The sequence below is a fragment of the Thunnus maccoyii genome, chromosome 6 (genome assembly GCF_910596095.1).
Source record: "Thunnus maccoyii chromosome 6, fThuMac1.1, whole genome shotgun sequence".
In the NCBI taxonomy this organism is placed as follows: domain Eukaryota; kingdom Metazoa; phylum Chordata; class Actinopteri; order Scombriformes; family Scombridae; genus Thunnus; species Thunnus maccoyii.
In genome coordinates, this window is record NC_056538.1 from 4,241,048 (window position 1) to 4,260,742 (window position 19,695).

Consider the following 19,695-nt stretch of genomic DNA (forward strand, 5'->3'; position numbering starts at 1 on the left):
GATTGCATCCTGCTACACAACACAAGAACCACAGACTCTGAACAACAACCCACATTAGCTTTCCTGATAAAGTCTCCTTCTTATCTAACTTACAAACATGAACACACATCTTGTTCTGCACGTTAGCTTGTTGAATGAGCCACCAAACAAACATTCACTGGGGAAAAGTGGACCGCTAAAGTCATTTAGCAGGCTAGATCCTGACACCAACCCCCAGTTGGCCGAGACAAAAAGGAGCATGTCTAATATTTCCCCAAAGACCCTTTTTATTCATTCTAGTGATACAAACTTATTAACATTACATTTAAAAACATGCTGACATTATTTTTGACTGCAAATTCAATGTCTGGACTTTCTTATGCGCTAGAGGATTTTCTCAGGTTGTTTTTGTATCATCCAGCTACAGCTTGTAGCATAACATTATAGTAAATGTATGGAAATATGAGAGGTTATGGTTGCAAAGTGGTTGCAATAAGCTTAAAAATTCAACATATAAAGTGGCAGAATGTTCCGCTATGGATGAGTGACAGAGAGAACATGCGTCCTCCAGACCTTCAGCAGCACTACATGTAGCATGTGACGCGCACGGAGGTGTAATTTGATCTTACACTGGGAGCTTTGGGACACTTGTTCACCGTCAGGTCTTTGAAGTCCTCAGAAGGTTCCACTTAAAGCTGCTTAGAGCGTACCTTGTTGAAAGTGAGCCAGGGTGAGGAGGTGTACCGAGATTACTTTGCCAGTAGTTAAAATGCGCCGCGCTCTCCGAGGAGGCTGATTGAGATGCATCGCTTGCCCTTGTCTCATGACCTTGAACAATGAGTAACGCGAGGCGACGAGCATAAGTCATGAGCGTCGCTAATTCCTGTTAATCAACCTCCACCACAACCAGAGTTTTGGTTATTTAGATGCAGTCAAATGAGATGCAAATGCAGGGCTATTTGAATGCTAAAGAGGTCATTAGCAGATAATAGCAGCATATTAAAAGGAAACTATTATTCCTCGAAATGAAGCGCTGCGTCTCTATCTACTACTCTTAAGTTGGCTTGTGGAGTGTTTGTGCCTGGAGGTAGAGAGGGGTGTCGAGTTCCCCACCGGTTCCTTACTGCAGTTCTGCAGTGGCTGATGAAACAAACTGCAATGATGTACCAGAGTAGCGTAAGAATGCAGTCAAGTCTGAAAATGCAATGAGAGCACCAGTGTTTTAAAAACAGAGGAAAAAGTGCTGTGGTTGTCTTTTTCCATCCATCATCACAAACGATAAATTGGTCATGATCAAAGTTTGATTCCTTCTCTTTTTAATGACCGCGTCGTGCGTTCTCCTCGTCATTATCCTAGGTGACAGGACAGCGATGCTCCTCGCCGTTTATCGCCAAGAAAAGTATATCGCTGTCAATAAATTGAAGTCTTTGACCAAACCCACGTTATTTTCCTTCCCACAGACAAACACGAGACCAAGCTGAAGGGTGTGATCTACTTCCAGGCGATAGAAGAGGTCTACTACGATCACCTCCGCAGTGCCACAAAGGTACACCTACGTGTCCGACAACAATCATTTTCTCTCATGTATTTCACACTTCTGTTTATCTTCTTCTTTCATTTAAAACGTATCTCTGCACATACTGTATTCTTTGTTTCTTTTCTCCCTGTTTGTGTGCTTTTTGCTTTGGCCCGCTGCTGTCACAGAAGGGATTTTTCAACTTGAATTTGAGCAGTGTATGTATCCACGCTCTCTGTTCACCCGTCTTAACCTCACTGAACCCCGTGTGTCCAAAACCGTTTGTGCTAATCAGAGAATAGAAGGTCAAGGACTGATCCTGCATGGTTAAGAAATGTATGTAGAGACCTGAAATCCTTGAAATGTGTCAGTTTGTAACTGCTTGCTTTCTCCGTCCATCCCAGTGTTCCCAGTATAAACCAGCTGAGTGGTTAGAAAACAAGAATCTGCTTATTTATATAGAGTTATTAAGCCATTTTCAGTCACTGTGAGGTTTGACAGAAATACAATCTCATTTGATCTGCCTTTACTTTGCCTTTTACTCATTTTCAAAGAGCTGATAGAGCCGTAGGTGTAGTTTTTGGCCATATCTCTCTTCTTTATGATCAGGGCTGCTTGCTGTTTGACTTGAGCCTTACATGTCTTGTCATTTTGTCATTTTATCTTCAACATAAAGCTGAGCTGTTGCCTCCTCATCTTCAGTGTGTGTGTGTGTGTGTGTGTTTGATGGCCTGTCGCAATGCACCGTACTCTTAACTGTGTGGCTCTGATCAACTGTAACTTTGATTTTACTTGTCACTTACAATGTCACATTACAGAGGAAAAACTTTAAAGTCACTTCCAACAGAAAGAAAGATGACGGTTTAGAGAAAAGTGATGCAGAAGAGTGGAACGTGTGTGTGTGTGTGTGTGTGTGTGTGTGTGTGTGTGTGTGTGTGTGTGTGTGTGTGTGTGTGTGTGTGTGTGTGTGTGTGTGTGAGGATGGAAGAGATTTTAAAGTAGTCTAGTTGGTTGCTCTTCAAAAAGCATCAACAATTTCATGAAAAAAACATCTGTAAAAGTTTGTTTTTTTTATGTGTTTTTCTTGAAGGAGTTTTGTTATTCCCATATTTTCATGAAATCTGTATAAATCGGGGATGGACTGCTGTGTTTCTGACAGTATTTTTGGATCAATGCTCCAGATATTTTGTGCTGAATTCAATACAACTCAGTGCTCTTCAGTAGAATATCAATCTTTGAAATATCCAGGTGGTTTAACAGCACTATTCTGAAGATATATCCACAATTATCCAACCATCTAATCATCTGGATGAAAAAAAGATTTTTGACCTCTTTCCCAGATTACCAGTTTCTAATCCATGTAGCCAAAAATGACATACGGCCTTATGAACAATTTGAATGATAATATAGACATATTATACAATACAATGTAGTAGAGATTAAAAGTTAATTCTTGACCTTGAAAACAAACAATAATACATTTAATTGGAATTAAAACTTTCAATTTTTGGTTCACATTGTACAAATTAAACAAAGACGTCATTTCTGGCTCTAATTTTTTACAGCAGAGTAGCAACTTGGTTAACAGGTTTAAAAATCCTTTTTTATTGTGCAATATACAGAATATTTCTCATCCAGATGTTTGAAAGAGTCTTTAAAGCTGCATTAAGTTATTTGTTTCTGGCCACTTGGGGGAGTTTTTATTGCTGTTGAAAACAAATTAAAGGAGCCCTGTGAGACTGAACCACAACAATGAGCTGAAAGATGCTCCAACACTCTGCAGGTCTAAAGGGAACTGCAGAGTCAGGTGATCATTCTGTTTGGGACTCTCTCACACTACGCATGGTTGCATCTGATCCATCGTTAATATGAAAATATTGGTTAGTGCAGCTTTAAGGGTTCTAGAAATGAAAAACAATCTAGAGAATTTGTTAAAAGACCTGAGTTTTTCAAAGATTGGCTGAATTTTTTTTTTAAAAAAGGTTAGCACTGTCTCATAAGAGTCAGACAAATTTAAGATCACTCCAATGTAGTTGTGATCAGCGCTGCAGTAAATATGTAGTGTAGTTGGTCTCCCAACCTGACAAATGAGAGTAGTAAATGGTAGGAAAGTCGATCTCCATCTGTCAGATCTGAGGTTCGTACAAGAAAGTCTGATTCTACTTTTCTGTTTTTTTTCCTCGTCCTCCAGAGCCCCAACCCTTCCTTGACCTTCTGCGTAAAGACCCACGACCGGCTCTACTACATGGTGGCCCCCTCAGCAGAGGCCATGAGGATCTGGATGGATGTGATCGTCACAGGAGCGGAGGGATACACACAGTTCATGAACTGACAGACGACACACACACACACACACACATACATACAGTACTGAGAACGCAGGTGACGAGCAGATCGTTTCGGCAGGGACTCTCCCATCACAGACTCTACAGGCCCTTCCTGTTTCCAGTCCACAGCGGACACAGCGCCTTGTTTGTTACTTTTCATTTTTATCTCACACTTTTAATTTTACTATGTAGATGTTTTCACCTCCACATTTTCTACGTGATTCTGTCTGGATTGAAAAAGGGAGCCCTTGGAGGACACACACACACTCACATACACACTTCTGTATATAAACCAAAATGTATACCTGTCAAAGACTTTTAAAAAGCCTTTCTATATTGCCAAATGGAGATCTTGTAGTTACTGTTTGTTGAACCTTTTGTATTATTTGTTTCCTTTCTTTTTTTTTTTTACTCATTATAGAAAAAAATTGCCAAATGACATAATGCCAATGTTTAGTTGGAGTGTTCCATCATGACTGTGCTCAGTTTAGACAGAAAGAGTTTAAAAGATCTTCAATCAAATCATTTTAGAAATATATTTGAAAAAAAAAAAAAAACTTGTTCCAAATGGATAAACCTATGAGAAATAATAGAAATCAGACAGTCAACAGGGACTGGAGATGAGAATCCAACTGTTCAGTAAACTTGTTTGTAACAATGAAACAGGAAAGCACTGCATCCTCCAAGTCCACAACAGTCACTTCAGCTCACTGCTGCTCACTAGATCAAGTGCAGTATATACAGAACATTATCCACAGCGGCATCCTAGAACATATTACTTCACATGTAGGCTTACCAAAGTAACTGGAAGTGTTTTGTTAGACCCACTACAGCTCAGGAGTTCACTCAGCAGTTCTCACTATGGTTCCACCAATACAGGGTTTGAAAAGTCACACAAGCTGCTGATAAAACACTGTTTTGTTCAGTATTTGGTATATTTAGATGACTTAATCATTTCACTATGCTCATAATAAAATACTTGAAGGATTAGTATATTTGAAAAAAATAGTTTGACATTTTGGGAGGTATCCTTATTCTCTTTCTTGCTGAGAGTTAGATGAAAATATCGAGCCCACTCTTACATCTGTACGCTAAATATGATGCTACAGCTAGCCTAGCTTAGCATAATGACTGGAAATGGGCAAAACAGCTAGTCTGCCATTGTTATATAGCTTACTTTTGGAAAGAGCAAGGCTAGTTTTTCCCATCTGTTTTTAGTCTGTATGCTTGGCTAAGCTAACTAACCTTTAGCTTCATAATTAGCGTACAGACGCAACAGTCATATCAATCTTCTGACCAAACTATTGGGAATGAATAAGTGTGGAAATTCACTTCACTTGTGACTTCTTCAAATAGCAAATCTGTATTTATCCCTTTTTATGGGGCATTTTCTATCTGCTTCCAATCTTTGTGCTAACTGTTAAGCTAGCCTGACACATCCCAAACTTATCTCACTAGATACAGAGATTCAGTTATTATGAATCTTTTCATCTAAGTCGGGGGTAAGATGCTAAAAAAATACATTTCCCACACTCAACAAATAATAAATGTACAAAGGACATAAAGTGTTTTGAAGCAGCTAGTCAGAGGTCAGTGACGGGATGATATCCAACATTCAGAGGTCAACAAACCCGTATGTTGGTCCAACCATAGCTACCACATCCTCAGTGTACTTGTGAAAAGGAATATGTCACTGTGTTTGTATAATGCCATCATGTTGCCAACTAAGGTGCAAACTGCATACATCTGTGTGTACACACAAATAAACAGAAGCTCATCTATTTGCCAAGTAACCTTTAGCTAACTTGATGATGTGACTACACAGCGGGGAAGCAGCCATCATCACTGCCAGCCTAAAGCAGCAACCATGAGGGGGCGCTACAGAGACCACATTGACACAGGACCACGCAGGATCAACAATACGGACTAATGCAATTCAGAACTGTGCCTTGACTATGTGTTATTGATGGCGTGTCTGAGTCCAGCACAGCCTCGCTGGAAGGCTACAATCGTATGAATGCATTTTCATTTGTTTCTGAGCTGTATTGCAGTACGTGAACAGATCTGCATGTTTTTATCTTCACTATGGGGACGTCTGCCTAAAGGCCCAGAGCACACTGGGGATCAGCTGGTTTACTGTCATTACTGAAGTCTGAATGTACAAAATATTAAGTATATGCATTTATTTTACATGTCAGTCATTCTGTCAGCCTGTGTTGTAAAATGGCTTCTTCGTGGCTTTTTCAAGTCTGGCAACATAACCCTGATGACGTCATGGTGATGTCATCAGGGTTATCCAGGCTTGAGCTTGGAAACTACAAATTTATTTAACAGAATGTCTGCGTTACAACTTGGTGCAGTTGGTTTGAAAGTTGTGGGTGTTTACCAGGTCTAGAGGCCTAATGATAGACACTTTTGAGTTGCATCATGGGAAGTGTAGTATCTAGAGTTCTTGACCCAAAACAGGAACTTAAAAGTTGAGATATTCTGCTGCTTTTAGATTTTTTTTTTTTTTTTTTTTATACCCGTCTTTCCTAAATCCTCTCAAATCTGTACCAATCAGAAAAGAGGAAATGCAGGAAAAAAGTTATTTGTGTCAAAACCAGCTGAAATTTGAATTATGCAAAAGCAGCTTCAACTCAAGAAAAAATGTCTCTAATGTTTTGTACATTCAGTAGTGGAGGGTGAGCCCATCAAAACTAGTTTTGCCAACTTTTTATTTGCAAGAAATGCATTTATTGTGTTAATTTGTAGTTATTTACCTTGTAAGTTGAATTTTTAATTGACTGTCACATCACTGGCTTCGTCATCCTTTACTCAACACGCTGTGATATCAGTTCCTGCTCTGAACCCCCCCGCTGTGACCTGAGGCCTGAATGCATGAGGATGGATAAAGAAACATTGCGTCTTCAGCTTTAACAAAACTGTAAAGTGCTCGGGCTCGCCTGGCATGTCGATCATCACATTGTGAATCTATTAATCTGCCGTGAACGTGACAGTTTGTAGTAAACGGATAAACCGGAGAGACTGTTTTCTGTTCCGCAGCAGGAGCGGAGGACAAACTACGCTGTGATATTTGGAGCATGTGGAACTGTTGTTTAGTTTCATGTGTTGGTCAAGTGATGATAATTTATGGTCGTGGTGCCTGAGATAGTGACATGTTTACTTCTAAAAAAAAAAAAAAAAAAAATAGAGAAAAAAAAGAAGAAGTAGTAGAAGACTAGTGAAAAGACCTTAATATATTATGTCCTCCTTGCCTTTACTCTCCCTGCACATTTAATGTGTGCAAACCAAACTATTCAACACTGGCAAGGCTGTTAAATCATGTCTGTTGATAGTAGATGGTATATACATTACTGTTATCTATGTTGAAAAAGAAAGGAAACTAAATATACTGTAAAGAGGATGCCTGAATGAAAAAATACTATTGAAATGAAACAGTATTGTATGAAAAGAAGTACAGTTTTTACTTATTTTTGTCATTTTAGAAAATTTATTGTCAGTTACATTTCAAATGGTATGGTAGTGATGTATCAATCTACCTTTTCTTTTTTTTACTGGTACAGCAGAACACACACATCTGCACACACACACAACACACACACACACAGAATAATTCACCTAGCACTCGTGAGACTTGTTTTTCTAGAAAATAGATCCTGTTTCACACACACACACACACACACACTCACTCACTCACAATGAATACTCAGACCATACTGTGTTATTGGTACCCTGTATGTCTCATGCGTCACCTTCATGAATATGAATAATATGGATTTTGTCAAATCTATTAAAAACAGAACTGTTACAGAGTATCGTCTGTGTTTCTTGAACTCAGCGGGTTAAAAGAATGAAGGTTCCAGTGTTGAGAGAGAGGCAGCAGTAAAAAGTGAATAATGACTGATTATTGGTTCATTACTGACACTCATTTAGGAGGGCGAGGACGAGCCTACCATGTAACAGCAACAATAAAACAATCAAAAGCAAAAAAAAAAAAAGAAACTAAAAATTACACAAAAAGTGGGATTCACTCACATTATAACAACTAAAAAAAAAAAGAGTAAAAGGAGTAAAAAAAAAAAAAAAAAAAAAAAAAAGACAAATCTAAGAAACAGTCTAAGAAAAAAAATAAACATCAGGATGTTTCTTTCTTTGACACAGCGATTCTTCCAAGTGTGAACCTGAAAGAAGTCCAGTCATTCGGGGCTTTGCAGGATTTCAAAGAGGATTTTACAGCTCGTTGACGCTGTCACCTGGAAGAGGACACACACTGTTTAGTTATCTGTAAACCACACACACACACACACAGTTCTTATATAAATGGGATAAATTGGATCTAGTGAGTTTTGGAAAACTGACTAGATGATAATCAATATAATGACATCACAAGCTGCAGGTCTGTTCTCAAGACTAGACTGGATCATAATGAAGCTGTGAAGTAGAGCTTTATAAACCAATCATTTGACTTCTGAACTGTAGAGACTCAAGTATTTTAAAATCATATTTCATATATCTTTCTGGTGCAATGTAGTCATTGGATATACAATATAAATCTCTTTCCCTTAAAACATCACCACTTCATATACAGTATGATCATTTAAAAGCATCATTTACACCACAGATGTTACTTCAATGTATAATTTAGTTGATATTTCTATGCAGGACAGTTATTGGTTCAGAGCTACACAGTGGGGAACATTTACTAAGCCTGTCACATATTACCATCAGGGACACATCATATATTTACTATGAGCTCAGCTGTTGTTCTTCTGATTTGCATAAAGTGCAGCTAAGAAAGAGCTGATGTCTGTTCTGATGTGTGTTGCACATGTCTGGGAAGGAATGGAGTAAAAACAAAAAAAGTGTTTTCTGATGTTGAACTTGGAGTATTGGTTTAAAAGAGGACACTTCTGGTCTGTTTTCATCCCACATGAGGAACTCTGTATGTGAGGAAATATGAGTTAAATATCCTGACGTCAGCTAAACAAAAAGATCAGTTACTGAAAGAGTTATGAAAAATCCGCAGGACATTTTTGGTCAAACTTTTAGACTCTTGTAAACATAATATAATTTAATAACTGTAACTGTCTGCTTCAGTCATATCAGGCTGGACTGCTGAGGCATTACAAGTCAGGAATAATATGCAGGAGGGAGCTGAGGGACACAGAAAGGTAAAGTTGTATGAAAAATAACAGACTGTTGCTCTTCTGTCGTGTGGTGTTGCTGAGCTCCGTTAACGTCACTTTGCGACACATCTTAAACCGTGTTTGTCTCTCTGTAAACAGAGATGCAGATTCTACGCCTGTTTCTCCCAGACGTTACATTTCACAGAAGCAGTTTGCTGCTGCAGTGGTCAGTCTGCAGTGATAAATCAGGTGCATATTTTGTGCTTATGAACAGGAACTCCTTATAATACATATTGCATGAGCTCAAACACAGTGCTGCTTTTCTTCCATTTAACCAGCACTAAACCTGGGTGTGGCCCTTACTGACGACAAATGCAATTTGGCTGTTTAGCGCCTAAAACATTGAACACAAATCCTTAGTAAATATCCCCCGTAGTGCTGTGATGAAACCCTGTATGTGCTGTAAATAAAATAAGGTGATTCCTTTATCTGTTGTGATACAAAACGAGTAGTAAAAAAAAGATTGCAGAGTTTAAGAACTGTTACGTACTCTCTGCACAGGGGGAGGTGTAGTCAGTGACCGCCTCATCACCTGCAAACATGATCAGAAACACATTAGAACACAATAGAAACTGATGTAAAGTAAAGGAAACTTGATATTTAGAAAAAAAAACAACAGAAGATGATCTTGTGAGGCTCTTACTTGTTTGGTAGTAATCATACACTTTGACCACAGCGGGTTTCAGGTTCCTGACCTGCACGTCCTCCTCTACTGTCACACTGTATATCTTTTCTTCATCTTTCTTCAGCTGCAACCACACACATACCACAGGCAAACCAATGACAGTCTGTCCAACTCTACTTACACACATACAGACACTAAGTGTTGCTTCTTACCCCGTCTAAGTAGATGTTGATGAATCCCTCCTCCAAGTCCACGCGCTTCACTGAGCGGTCGCTCTTCAGCTGTGAGAGTACAGACTGTCATCAGTACACCTCATATATAAAAACACACACATGCAGTCCATGACGGAACAATCACACATGAGCTGCACAGTAAGGTTGCTGCTGATGAAGAACTCACCAGCTTCAGTGAGCTCTTATCCAGGATGTATCCCGACAGCAGTTTGATGTTGATGATGACCATGTTAGTTTCCTCTCTCCTGCCCTGGTACCTGCACAAACACACACACACACACACACACACACACTAAGGCTTCACTTTTTTTTTTTTTTAGTTAAGATGCACAGCAGCTGAATGAGATGATGCTCTGTGAGATGGAGCAGCAGTCTTTTCCTTACAGCAGCACTTGCGTTACAGCTTTTAGTTAGATTTTACAGTCAGTTATGGTGATATTCAATATCTTAAAATGACACTCATTTAAATATCAGAACATTTTACACCTGCAGCTAGATTCCTAGTTCTCACTGGATCCTACAACTGTAGTTATTACACTGAAACTTTATGTCAAAACTGCACATTTTCAGTGTTCTAATAGTGTTTAACATATCTTAAAGACTCCCTCCACATGATTGAAGACATACAAACTCTTAACATCTAGTCCTTCTATTCTATTAATATGCAAATATATTTCATTTCAGAAGTTTAACTGTTGGACACTAGATGTTTTCTACCACCATGTAAAGTCCATTCTCAGTGTTTGTGAACTGAGGGCTTCACGTTTACACATCACACTTGTGTCAGTTGGCTTCCAAACTAGTTATGATGTCACTAAATCAATCACAAACTGTTTATGGCAAAAGAGCCTGTTAGTTTTAGCCTTTTACTAACTACATCTCATGGCTACTTTATAAGAAGCCATTATTTATGTCTTTTTCTTCATAATTAAACAGCTAAATTGTTGCAGATATTTTGATTTTCTGTATTATGGTCGTATATACACTGATGCAAAGCCTCCACTGAGATGAATTGTCTTCTCCGGTAAAACTCAAAATCATCATCATTAATAAAACCTGTTCAACTGGCTTGAAGGCCAATCAAAAAGGCTCATTATACATATTTCAGGTCAACGATGTAACGTGATCATCCAGTGTAGTACCAAACACACACACAGTACCTGACGTGCACAAAGAGGATGAGCTGCGGCCTGCTGATGTTGCACTTGGCCATGGTGTTAGTTGAAATGTTGAAGGCAGAGTAGTCGGGGGGAGGAGGGACGTTGTAATGCATGGAGATCTGTGAGGAGACGGATCATCAACATCTGATCTTATATCACACAATAAACTTCAGTCTGTTTTCAAACTTTTGTCACTTTTCTGTTTTTTATTAAATTAAAATAGAGCCTTTTATTCACATCTTACACCGCTGTCATTCTTTATTCTTCTGTTTTATTCCATTTAAGCTTATTTTTAACTATTTTTATAATGACCTGATTTTAAGTGATATATGGGACTCTTGACTTATTGGTCATTTTCTAGAGTACCTTACCACACACATCTTGTCAGTATTGTGCTGTGTTGAGCTCATGCAGTGACTGAGCGTACCTGAGCCAGCACACAGCTCTGTCCCTGGGCTGTGATGGTGTACTCTCCAGGGACGTCGCTCAGCTTCTCCTCCTGGTACAGCAGCCTGTTGCTCTGATCCACCTTGAACTCTTTGTTCAGGCCTCCTAACGACGTCACCGTCACCATAGTGCTGCCCTCCTCGCTGTAGGTGGCGGCTCCGTACTTAGCCAGCGCCTGGAGGGCCACCACGGTGTCCTGAGGAGCAGGGAGGTTAGGTGTGTCAGTAGAGTCGCTTCAGGGTTTTAGACTTTTTCTGTGAAAAACGGCAGTGTGCGGCTCTGTCTACCTGAGTGGAAGAGAAGCCGCCGTAAGGGTTCTGCTGCTGAGCAAGCCAGCGGACGATGCCAGAGGAGTAGTCCAAACCAAATTCTGGCAGGGCCGGACCGGAGAGCAGAGCCAGCAGCATGTAGGAGGTCATCTCCACCTCCAGAGAGTCCAGGCCTTTCTGAGAAGCCCCTGCTCTGTCCCAGTGACGGGTGCCCCCTGCCAATCAGGACAGTGGAGTCACTCATTAGAAGCAAGTTAGCAATCATAAACTTAGAATTTATGCATTTATGCAGTTAAATTCGTGGGCACATGTAGGTCTACAGTCTACAGATTCCCAAGCTGGTTAGTTTATTACAGAGATTGTTTTAATCTCACATTCTTACCAAGTTTCTTCATTATGGAAACTCCTATGCTTGTTCAACCTTCATATTATCCATAACTAACACACTAACCTTTTTTTCTTTTTTTCCAAAGACTGGCCCTTTTTTGTCATCTCAAATAATTAAATAAATACATACACATACAAAAAAACACATACAAATATTACAATTTTATAAAAGCACAGGCAAGACGTAAAATATAACAAGTCTGGTGGGAGAATTCACAAAAGGATTGTGCTGCTTTTGCACCACTAAACCTGCACAAATGAGACAAAAAGAAACACACAAAGCACTGCAAAGGATGAAATGCACCACTGAGTGCACTGCCAAGCAAGTAGTTTCTCGGTGTTCCTTTGCTATTTGCACACATTTAAATTGGGTAATATGCATATATTTGGTGCAAAACTGGCCCATTTCTATGCAAAAGAGCCTCACTGCAAAAACAGTCCAATTCACAGACCAGCGCTAATAGCCACATGCAGCTAGAGTGATATTATTAGTGTCTTCAGAGAGTTGGTGGTAACTGAAGTGCATTTATAAGATGTGTCACGCCCAGACTAGTGATCATGGCAGCAGTGATTGTAGTCGGGCGAAGGCATCGTCATGCCAGGTGAGCTCGTTTAAATTCCTCGTTTTGAGGAATGCCTCTGCACCTCATTGGTCAGGACTTGTAGCTCACAGTCTGCAATTGCAATCAGACAAGGGCAAACTGCACTCAGCTGCAAAACTTTACGGTTGCGTTTGCGCTGTAATATCATTAATGTGATATCTTTTATGAATCGGACCTTGAGACGGGACAGATAGTTGCAAGTGATGTGCAATTCATGGTGCTATCAGCGGCCACAATCCATTCTTTATGAATTCACCCTTAAGAGTTTACAGTCATGCTAGCAGCTCTGTGAGACTGTACATAGTTACAACTGTGCTCTGAGCTAAATGCTAATGTTAGCATCTAATATGCTCACAACAACAGTACTAACACACTGATGCTAAGCATGTTACAGTATATATAGTTTAGTTTAGTGTGTTAGCATGCTAACATTTGCTAATTAGCACTAAATATAAAGTACAGCTGAGGCTAATGGGGGTGTCATTAGTTTTGTACTATGTTGGACAAATTACATGGATGGATCAGTTCTTTCCAGACCTGGATGTGTATAACTAGCAGTTTAGTTATAGGTTTCAAAGCAGATGCTTAAAGCCTCTCTCTATTTAACATTTTAAATAAATCTTCCTCATTCTTACACTGAGTTTCTGTTGCCAACACCTAGCATTACATATTCTACCTCTACATAAGAGGCTAATCCTCTTTAAAAATTATTTTCTCCCTGAATGTCTCTGACTTTGGGGGGAAAACAAAAAATATGAATGAAGGATGTTTTTTAAATCCTTTTGTATTTTGATGTCATTGATAAATGATATTAGCTTGTGTTTACGGCGTGATAAAATAGTGCATTTGTGTTTTCCACCCTAGATCTTCTTCCAGTCTTACCTTACCTTTTACATCTTTGTCTTATCTGTATTCTAAATATGTATATCCTTTTAATGTGATATTTAGTAAGTGTATGCAGGTCATTCACTGACTGCCCCCAAAATTCAACATTGTGTGTGTAAATACTGAGATCCAGAACAGCAGCTTCATATTAAGGCTCTATACCAACAACATCACTGCAGGCCTTCATATTCATTTAGTTTGATGAATGATATCTGATAACATGAAGCCGCACCTTGTTGACTCTGATACAGCATGACAGAATTCACATACTGTACACAAGGGTGCTACGAAGTGGCACCCAATTAGTACCAATTAATGTCTGTGCTCATGCTGCTACACGTCAGTAAAATTGAGAGCCAGAAGTGCAGATGCTGCTGAGACTGTCGTACCTTGTGTGTTGGACTGCTGGTGCATATAGGTGATCAGTTTGCTCCTCATCTCCTGGTCTCCAGCCAGAGTGAAGGTGTAGGACAGCAGGGCTGTGGTGTACAGGTTGTCCATTTGGCCCTCCACTGCTGCTTTGAGACAGCTCAGACAGCTCTGGACGACGGGGTCCTGTCACAACATAGACAAACACACTGATGAAGACTGTGTGCAGGATCACCACTGATTCAGTGAATCGACTCATTCCTCTGCAGGATTCTTAAAAAAGTAAGAGTAGCTTTATGGTTGTATGGCGAGCATGTTCACTAGTTTGATCATGATATGTTGAGAGGTCAATTCGTGTCAGACTCACCGTGGTGTTGGCGTCCAGCTCCAGCAGGGCGGCGGTGATGTAGGCTGTCAGGGACACATCGTCACTCACTCCTCCCTGGTGGAAGACGGGAACACAGTAGGAATGATCAGAAAACACGTTCACATATTTATTATTTTATTTGTGTCCGTGCCACTGAAATAACACTCAACAGAAACACAACACATGTATGTAACCTGTGGCTTGTTTCAGGTCTTTGGTATTTTTTTTCCTTTTACTACAATCTTCACTGCCTGATGGATCAGCTGATGTAGCAGCAGAATTATTCCTTTGTGACACTGAATGCATAGAGACTGATCAGTTTGTCTAGCCTTTACACTGTGTGTGTGTGTGTGTGTGTGTGTGTGTGTGTGTGTGTGGGCGCCTTGGGCAATCTCTGCTCTCTGAAACTCTTCTCTATGCTAATTGCTCACACTAAGTTAATTCTGAGTGTCTTATGGGGGAAATTCACCCGAGCAGAACACTTAACAACCAAACTGCCAAATGATGTGCAGTCTGGATACTCCCACCTAAAATGTCGACATTCGTTCTGATCTCATTACCTTCATGCCGTTGTGGAAGAGTTTCCCCACAGATCTGATGCAGCCGTCAGGCCGCTGGTGTTTGGACAGCCACCTCCTGGCGTCTTTAATGTGCTGGGCATTCACAAAGATGTATGGTCTGGCCCCGCCAAAGGACTTCATCACAAAAGAGGTCAGCCTAGAGGGTCACATACACACACACACACACACACACACACACACACACACACACACACACAAGGTTTCTAAAAAACAAATCTAACCATGTGTGCCTGTGTTGGTAACCCCAAAATGAACCCGGCCACAGGACAATTACATAACAGCCTCCTGTCTCACACTAACACGGAGCACTTGGCCTGAGCTGCATCCACAACACAACTCAACACGATCATATTCCTCTGAGCCGCACATGAACCCAGCACATCAAGACAGCTGAAGCTGATAGAGAGGCAGCAAAGCCTTTTGGATGGAAAGTGAAATATTCACATCCAATATTTTTAGATAACACATCAAAACAGTCTCATATGTCAGAAATAATGCTGAAGAAACCCAGTTATACACATACTAACTCACACCATGCATACTGTTAATCAGTATCATCATGGATGCAGGGAAGAGTCCACCATGCCAAACTCTTGTTGATATTTGACATGAATCTTTAAAGCTGCACTAGTTATGTTGTTACAGTGAAACGATTGTTGATTTCCATGTCAAGCAGACAATGTTACACTAGCATTCATTTGGAAATATAAGTCCAATATTCACTCTCATTTTATCTCTGTTTTGGTCTCCACCAACTCCTGAGAACAATATCTGGCTCTTTGGCAGCATTTTCACCAGCTAGTCTCTAACTTTATCTGACTGCTGTCTGGTGCTCAGCAGTCAAGCACCAACAAAATGTCCATTGCCATTTTTTTTCCATTGTTAATATGAAAATATTGACTGGTGCAGCTTTAAACCTGCATGAATTGATTTTGGCCACAAAACAACCGGCTGTAAACACAACACTGACACTGATATGACCACCTAGCATATGTAAGTTCAATATTCAGTCTCCTTTTAGCTCTGTTTGGGTCTGCACCAACTCCTGAAAAATGTAGCTGGATTTTTAGCTTGTAAAATGTTCACCAGCTCGTTGCAGCTGGTAGAAAGCAGAGTTTGTGGGCAGAAAAATTCAAACACTGATAAAAGAGGCTGAAAAGCTCTGTAGGACTGAGGGTAACTGCAATTTGGTGACATTTTTTTCCACTTTACACAGTCATTTGATACATTGTTAATACAAAAATCATTAATTAGTGCAGCTTTCATTTTCCTTTGACACTGAAAGTCCTTTTTCCAAAGTTCCACAAAACTGCGTTCACTAAAGCAGTGATGTCGTATTTCAAGGGATTTGGACAATTTTATCCAATCTTCCGTTGGAATTTTAATGTAATTGAACACTTGAGAGCCCTAGTTTCTACTAACCACAAACACACACCCACACACACACTCACCAACTGCCAAACTGCCCAGCATCCTTTCAGAACAGCAGAGGGTTTGTTAAATCCCCCCGAGGGACTGCGCTTTAAGCCCATTAAAAGCAAATATTAATATTTTCTGGCAGGTTCCTCACAAAGTAAATTATTAGGATGCTTGCTGGTGCCAAACAGCAGAGAGGACACACTGTGTGTGTGCGTCTACCTCCCACTGTGTCTGCGTGTCACTTTTATTCTCTCATCAAATGAAGTGTGAGATTTGAGCTGAAAATATTCAGTTTAATAAAAAAAAAAGCTCTAAATACTTTACAATGTTCTATGACCACTGATGCAATTGCAATATATCATGCGTTATATCATCATAAATAAATAAATACATTTCTATTATTTTGGCATCTATATGTTTCTATGTAAGTTCTAGTAACAGGGGTGTAAGTAACAAACAGTGGTTTGATTTCTGGTCTGTCAGTTAACACGATATTTATACATCTAAATGTTACTAGTATTTGGAGTTTTATGAAATTAAAATACATTATAAATATTTTCATGTGTTAATTATAATATAAGTTTAATTTAAAAAAATGTCCATCTAAAAGAAGTGCACTTCAAGTTAATACTGTTATGTTAAAAACATGTTATACCATGTTTTTATACATGCAAACATGTGCTCCATCATTACTATAACAATTGTAATACAGGACTGAAGATGTTCCTGTATAAGCCATCAACTGACTCACTTCAGTCTTGGGTTGTTTTTTTTCTTCTAACCAGTCTCTATATGTTCAAAGAAGATGTAACAGTTATTACACAATGTCATTATCTAACTCATTCCTGTTACTGAGGCAGAGCCTGAGTTTTACTGACCAGGTGTTTCCAGAGTCATCACTCTTCCCAAAGGCGCTGTAGGAACCGTCATCATGCTTGTAGGTGAGCTCTCGCTGATATCCTACAATAAACACACACACACAGACAAAAATTCATATTTACAAAATGAGAAGAAAATATAGAGGAATGGCCTCAAAATAATCCCCCCCCCTCCCCCCCACCTCACTTACAGTATTAATATCACAAGCTCCTTCAGCATTACTGGTTCTACCATAAAAAGGTCTGAAATTTCTTGTTTAGATTTGTTCAGTTAAAGTTATATTTTACTAAATGAAGACATTTAGTTGCTGTATTTGTCATCTTCAGAAAATTACCTTTTTTATGCCAATATGCAGACCATAACAACCAAACTCCAATATCCAGTGTCAGGTAGTGCATCAGAGAGAAAAAGCATGCTAACAACGGGTGACATAGTAGAGGTTGATGGTTCACTTAAGATAGACACATTATTTTTCCAGTTGTTTCTACTGTCTTTGGACTAAAAACTGATGATACAGTAACACGTTGCTCCCACAGTGAATCTTAACATTCATTCTCACTGTTAACCATGTGATTCATCTTTGATATCTTCCAGATCTTCATCCATCCTTGACAATCTCTTGTATTGAGAACCACACTTTACCATCCTGAACAGCACAGGAACACATAAAGGACTTACCACTCTCCAGGAAACGTGTTGCCTTGTCCTGAATCTCCGTGGTCAGCTGACCTGTGCTTTTCAGGTAGTTGAGAATGAAAATGTTTGGAGCAAAGAGCACCATGTTCTGCTCCCCGCAGCCGTATGGCATGGCCAGGAGCCTGTCCAGGTTCTTCATGGCCCGGCCCATCAGGTCACCTGAAGAGCCAACAATACAAAAGATGAGACAGATGCCAAGATCCCAAGATTTTATTCTTGGCAGGGTGCAGTTAAGTGCTAATGCTGAGTCTTTATTAGTGTCAACATATAGTGTAACTGACCCAGTACAGAGACAGAGGCCCTGGCAGATCCAGCAACAAACATCTCAGGCATCAGAAGAGGGATTTTCTTTTCCACTGGCCCCTCTGGCAACACAGAAAGCAAAAGTAATGATACACAAGTAAAAAGAAGCAAGCATTGTCCATTCATAACATGTTTGTCTGCTTATTATCTTGTCATCTGGATTAAAGTCTTGCACGTTACTTCTGCTTAAGTAACAAAGTATCAGTGCTTCTTCAGTACAACGTAATACATTCAGACAATCAGTCACTAGTTAATGACATTTACATACATGAGTGAAATTCATGGAGTCACTGTGTTCATGTAACACACAACACAGCACTTATCATCCTTTTGCTCTGGTGTGGTGAATACTTACTACAGCCATCCATTTCATACTGACTAGTTTATCTCTCATCTGACAAACTTCTCAACAATAACAAGCAGAAAGTTAGAATCAATCATCCCCTCACACTGAACATCTGTGAGGACTTTAACCTCTGGCTCTGACACAGGTCTCATGACAAGACTTTTCAGGTTGTGATGAATTAGAGGGTCAAAAAGGCCATAAACCTTGAGGCTTTCAGATAACTGACGTTGATACACATGTTTGCGAACACTCACCTGCAGGACAGAGGAGAGCGTTGTGACTGACTGACTGTGGTGTTCCCTCAGGCTTGTGGAGAGAGACAAAGAGAATGATGTCAGTGAATTATATGAAAGACATACAGCTGACAAAACCTGCTTACTTAAAACATGTCAATGAGACACACTGTTCCACTGGGTGACATGTTCCTTCATTACCATGAACACACATACAGGAGTTTATTTGGACTCTAAGTGGATTGATCCACAGCTGAAAAAAATCTTTTCTTCTTTTGGTACCATTTGCTAAAAACTGCAATGACCAGCTGCTTTAAAAATTTCCTTTTTAAAATTTGACATTTGTCATCTGTTTTTAAAGATGTTAATCTTCGGTAGGAAAAAATAAGCTTGAGTCTGAGCGGTACAAACACCCCATCTCTCAATACTGTCCAACCTCTCTAACCTAACACATTGTTGGTTTTGGTCTTTTTATGAGATCTGATGACAATAAGAAAAACATAGAATAACCAAACCCTCATTGTTTCAAAGGAGGTGACACATCCCAGCTAGTCTACCAATAAAAACAAGCTGATGTGTTTGATATATAGATATGTGTTAGACATATATATATATATATATAGATATATAGTCCTGACATTAAGTGCTTTAACTCGGACGAAAGAGGAAAAGTGAGATGCAAATTGTTCAAAAAGAGCAACCATTTAATTTCAAAGCTGTTATATCCTTAATTATCCAAAATCTGGACATTATAAGACAACTGTATCTGTTTCAAAGATGCTCATCACAAAAGGTAAAAAAAAAACTGATCAGATATCTTTACATGCAAAGTTCTGACAATATTTTACACCTGAACAATACTGTGAGGTGTGCTGAGAGCATT

At 39.5% G+C, this 19,695-nt stretch overlaps 2 protein-coding genes across 18 annotated transcripts in view; one reads left to right on the top strand and one right to left on the bottom strand.

Moving 5' to 3' along the window:
- phldb1b (pleckstrin homology-like domain, family B, member 1b) overlaps nucleotides 1-7,922 on the top strand; it is a 105,848-nt gene extending 97,926 nt beyond the window's left edge. For all 15 annotated transcript variants that reach the window (XM_042414792.1, XM_042414794.1, XM_042414796.1 and 12 more), the window contains 2 exons: nucleotides 1,440-1,525; nucleotides 3,687-7,922. In XM_042414792.1, coding sequence (XP_042270726.1) covers nucleotides 1,440-1,525; nucleotides 3,687-3,827 — 227 coding nt within the window. In that variant the 3' untranslated portion in view covers nucleotides 3,828-7,922. The remainder of the gene's footprint in view (nucleotides 1-1,439; nucleotides 1,526-3,686) is intronic.
- Nucleotides 6,993-19,695, bottom strand: part of LOC121899156 (alpha-2-macroglobulin) — a 35,007-nt gene continuing 22,304 nt past the window's right edge. For all 3 annotated transcript variants that reach the window (XM_042414804.1, XM_042414803.1, XM_042414805.1), the window contains 15 exons: nucleotides 18,834-18,885; nucleotides 18,212-18,295; nucleotides 17,913-18,089; nucleotides 17,234-17,315; nucleotides 14,916-15,072; nucleotides 14,356-14,430; nucleotides 14,009-14,174; nucleotides 11,764-11,960; nucleotides 11,457-11,672; nucleotides 11,030-11,148; nucleotides 10,036-10,126; nucleotides 9,849-9,917; nucleotides 9,655-9,760; nucleotides 9,502-9,543; nucleotides 6,993-8,078 (listed from right to left, as the gene is read on the bottom strand). In XM_042414804.1, the coding sequence (XP_042270738.1) occupies nucleotides 8,056-8,078; nucleotides 9,502-9,543; nucleotides 9,655-9,760; nucleotides 9,849-9,917; nucleotides 10,036-10,126; nucleotides 11,030-11,148; nucleotides 11,457-11,672; nucleotides 11,764-11,960; nucleotides 14,009-14,174; nucleotides 14,356-14,430; nucleotides 14,916-15,072; nucleotides 17,234-17,315; nucleotides 17,913-18,089; nucleotides 18,212-18,295; nucleotides 18,834-18,885 (1,656 nt within the window). In that variant the 3' untranslated portion in view covers nucleotides 6,993-8,055. The remainder of the gene's footprint in view (nucleotides 8,079-9,501; nucleotides 9,544-9,654; nucleotides 9,761-9,848; nucleotides 9,918-10,035; nucleotides 10,127-11,029; nucleotides 11,149-11,456; nucleotides 11,673-11,763; nucleotides 11,961-14,008; nucleotides 14,175-14,355; nucleotides 14,431-14,915; nucleotides 15,073-17,233; nucleotides 17,316-17,912; nucleotides 18,090-18,211; nucleotides 18,296-18,833; nucleotides 18,886-19,695) is intronic.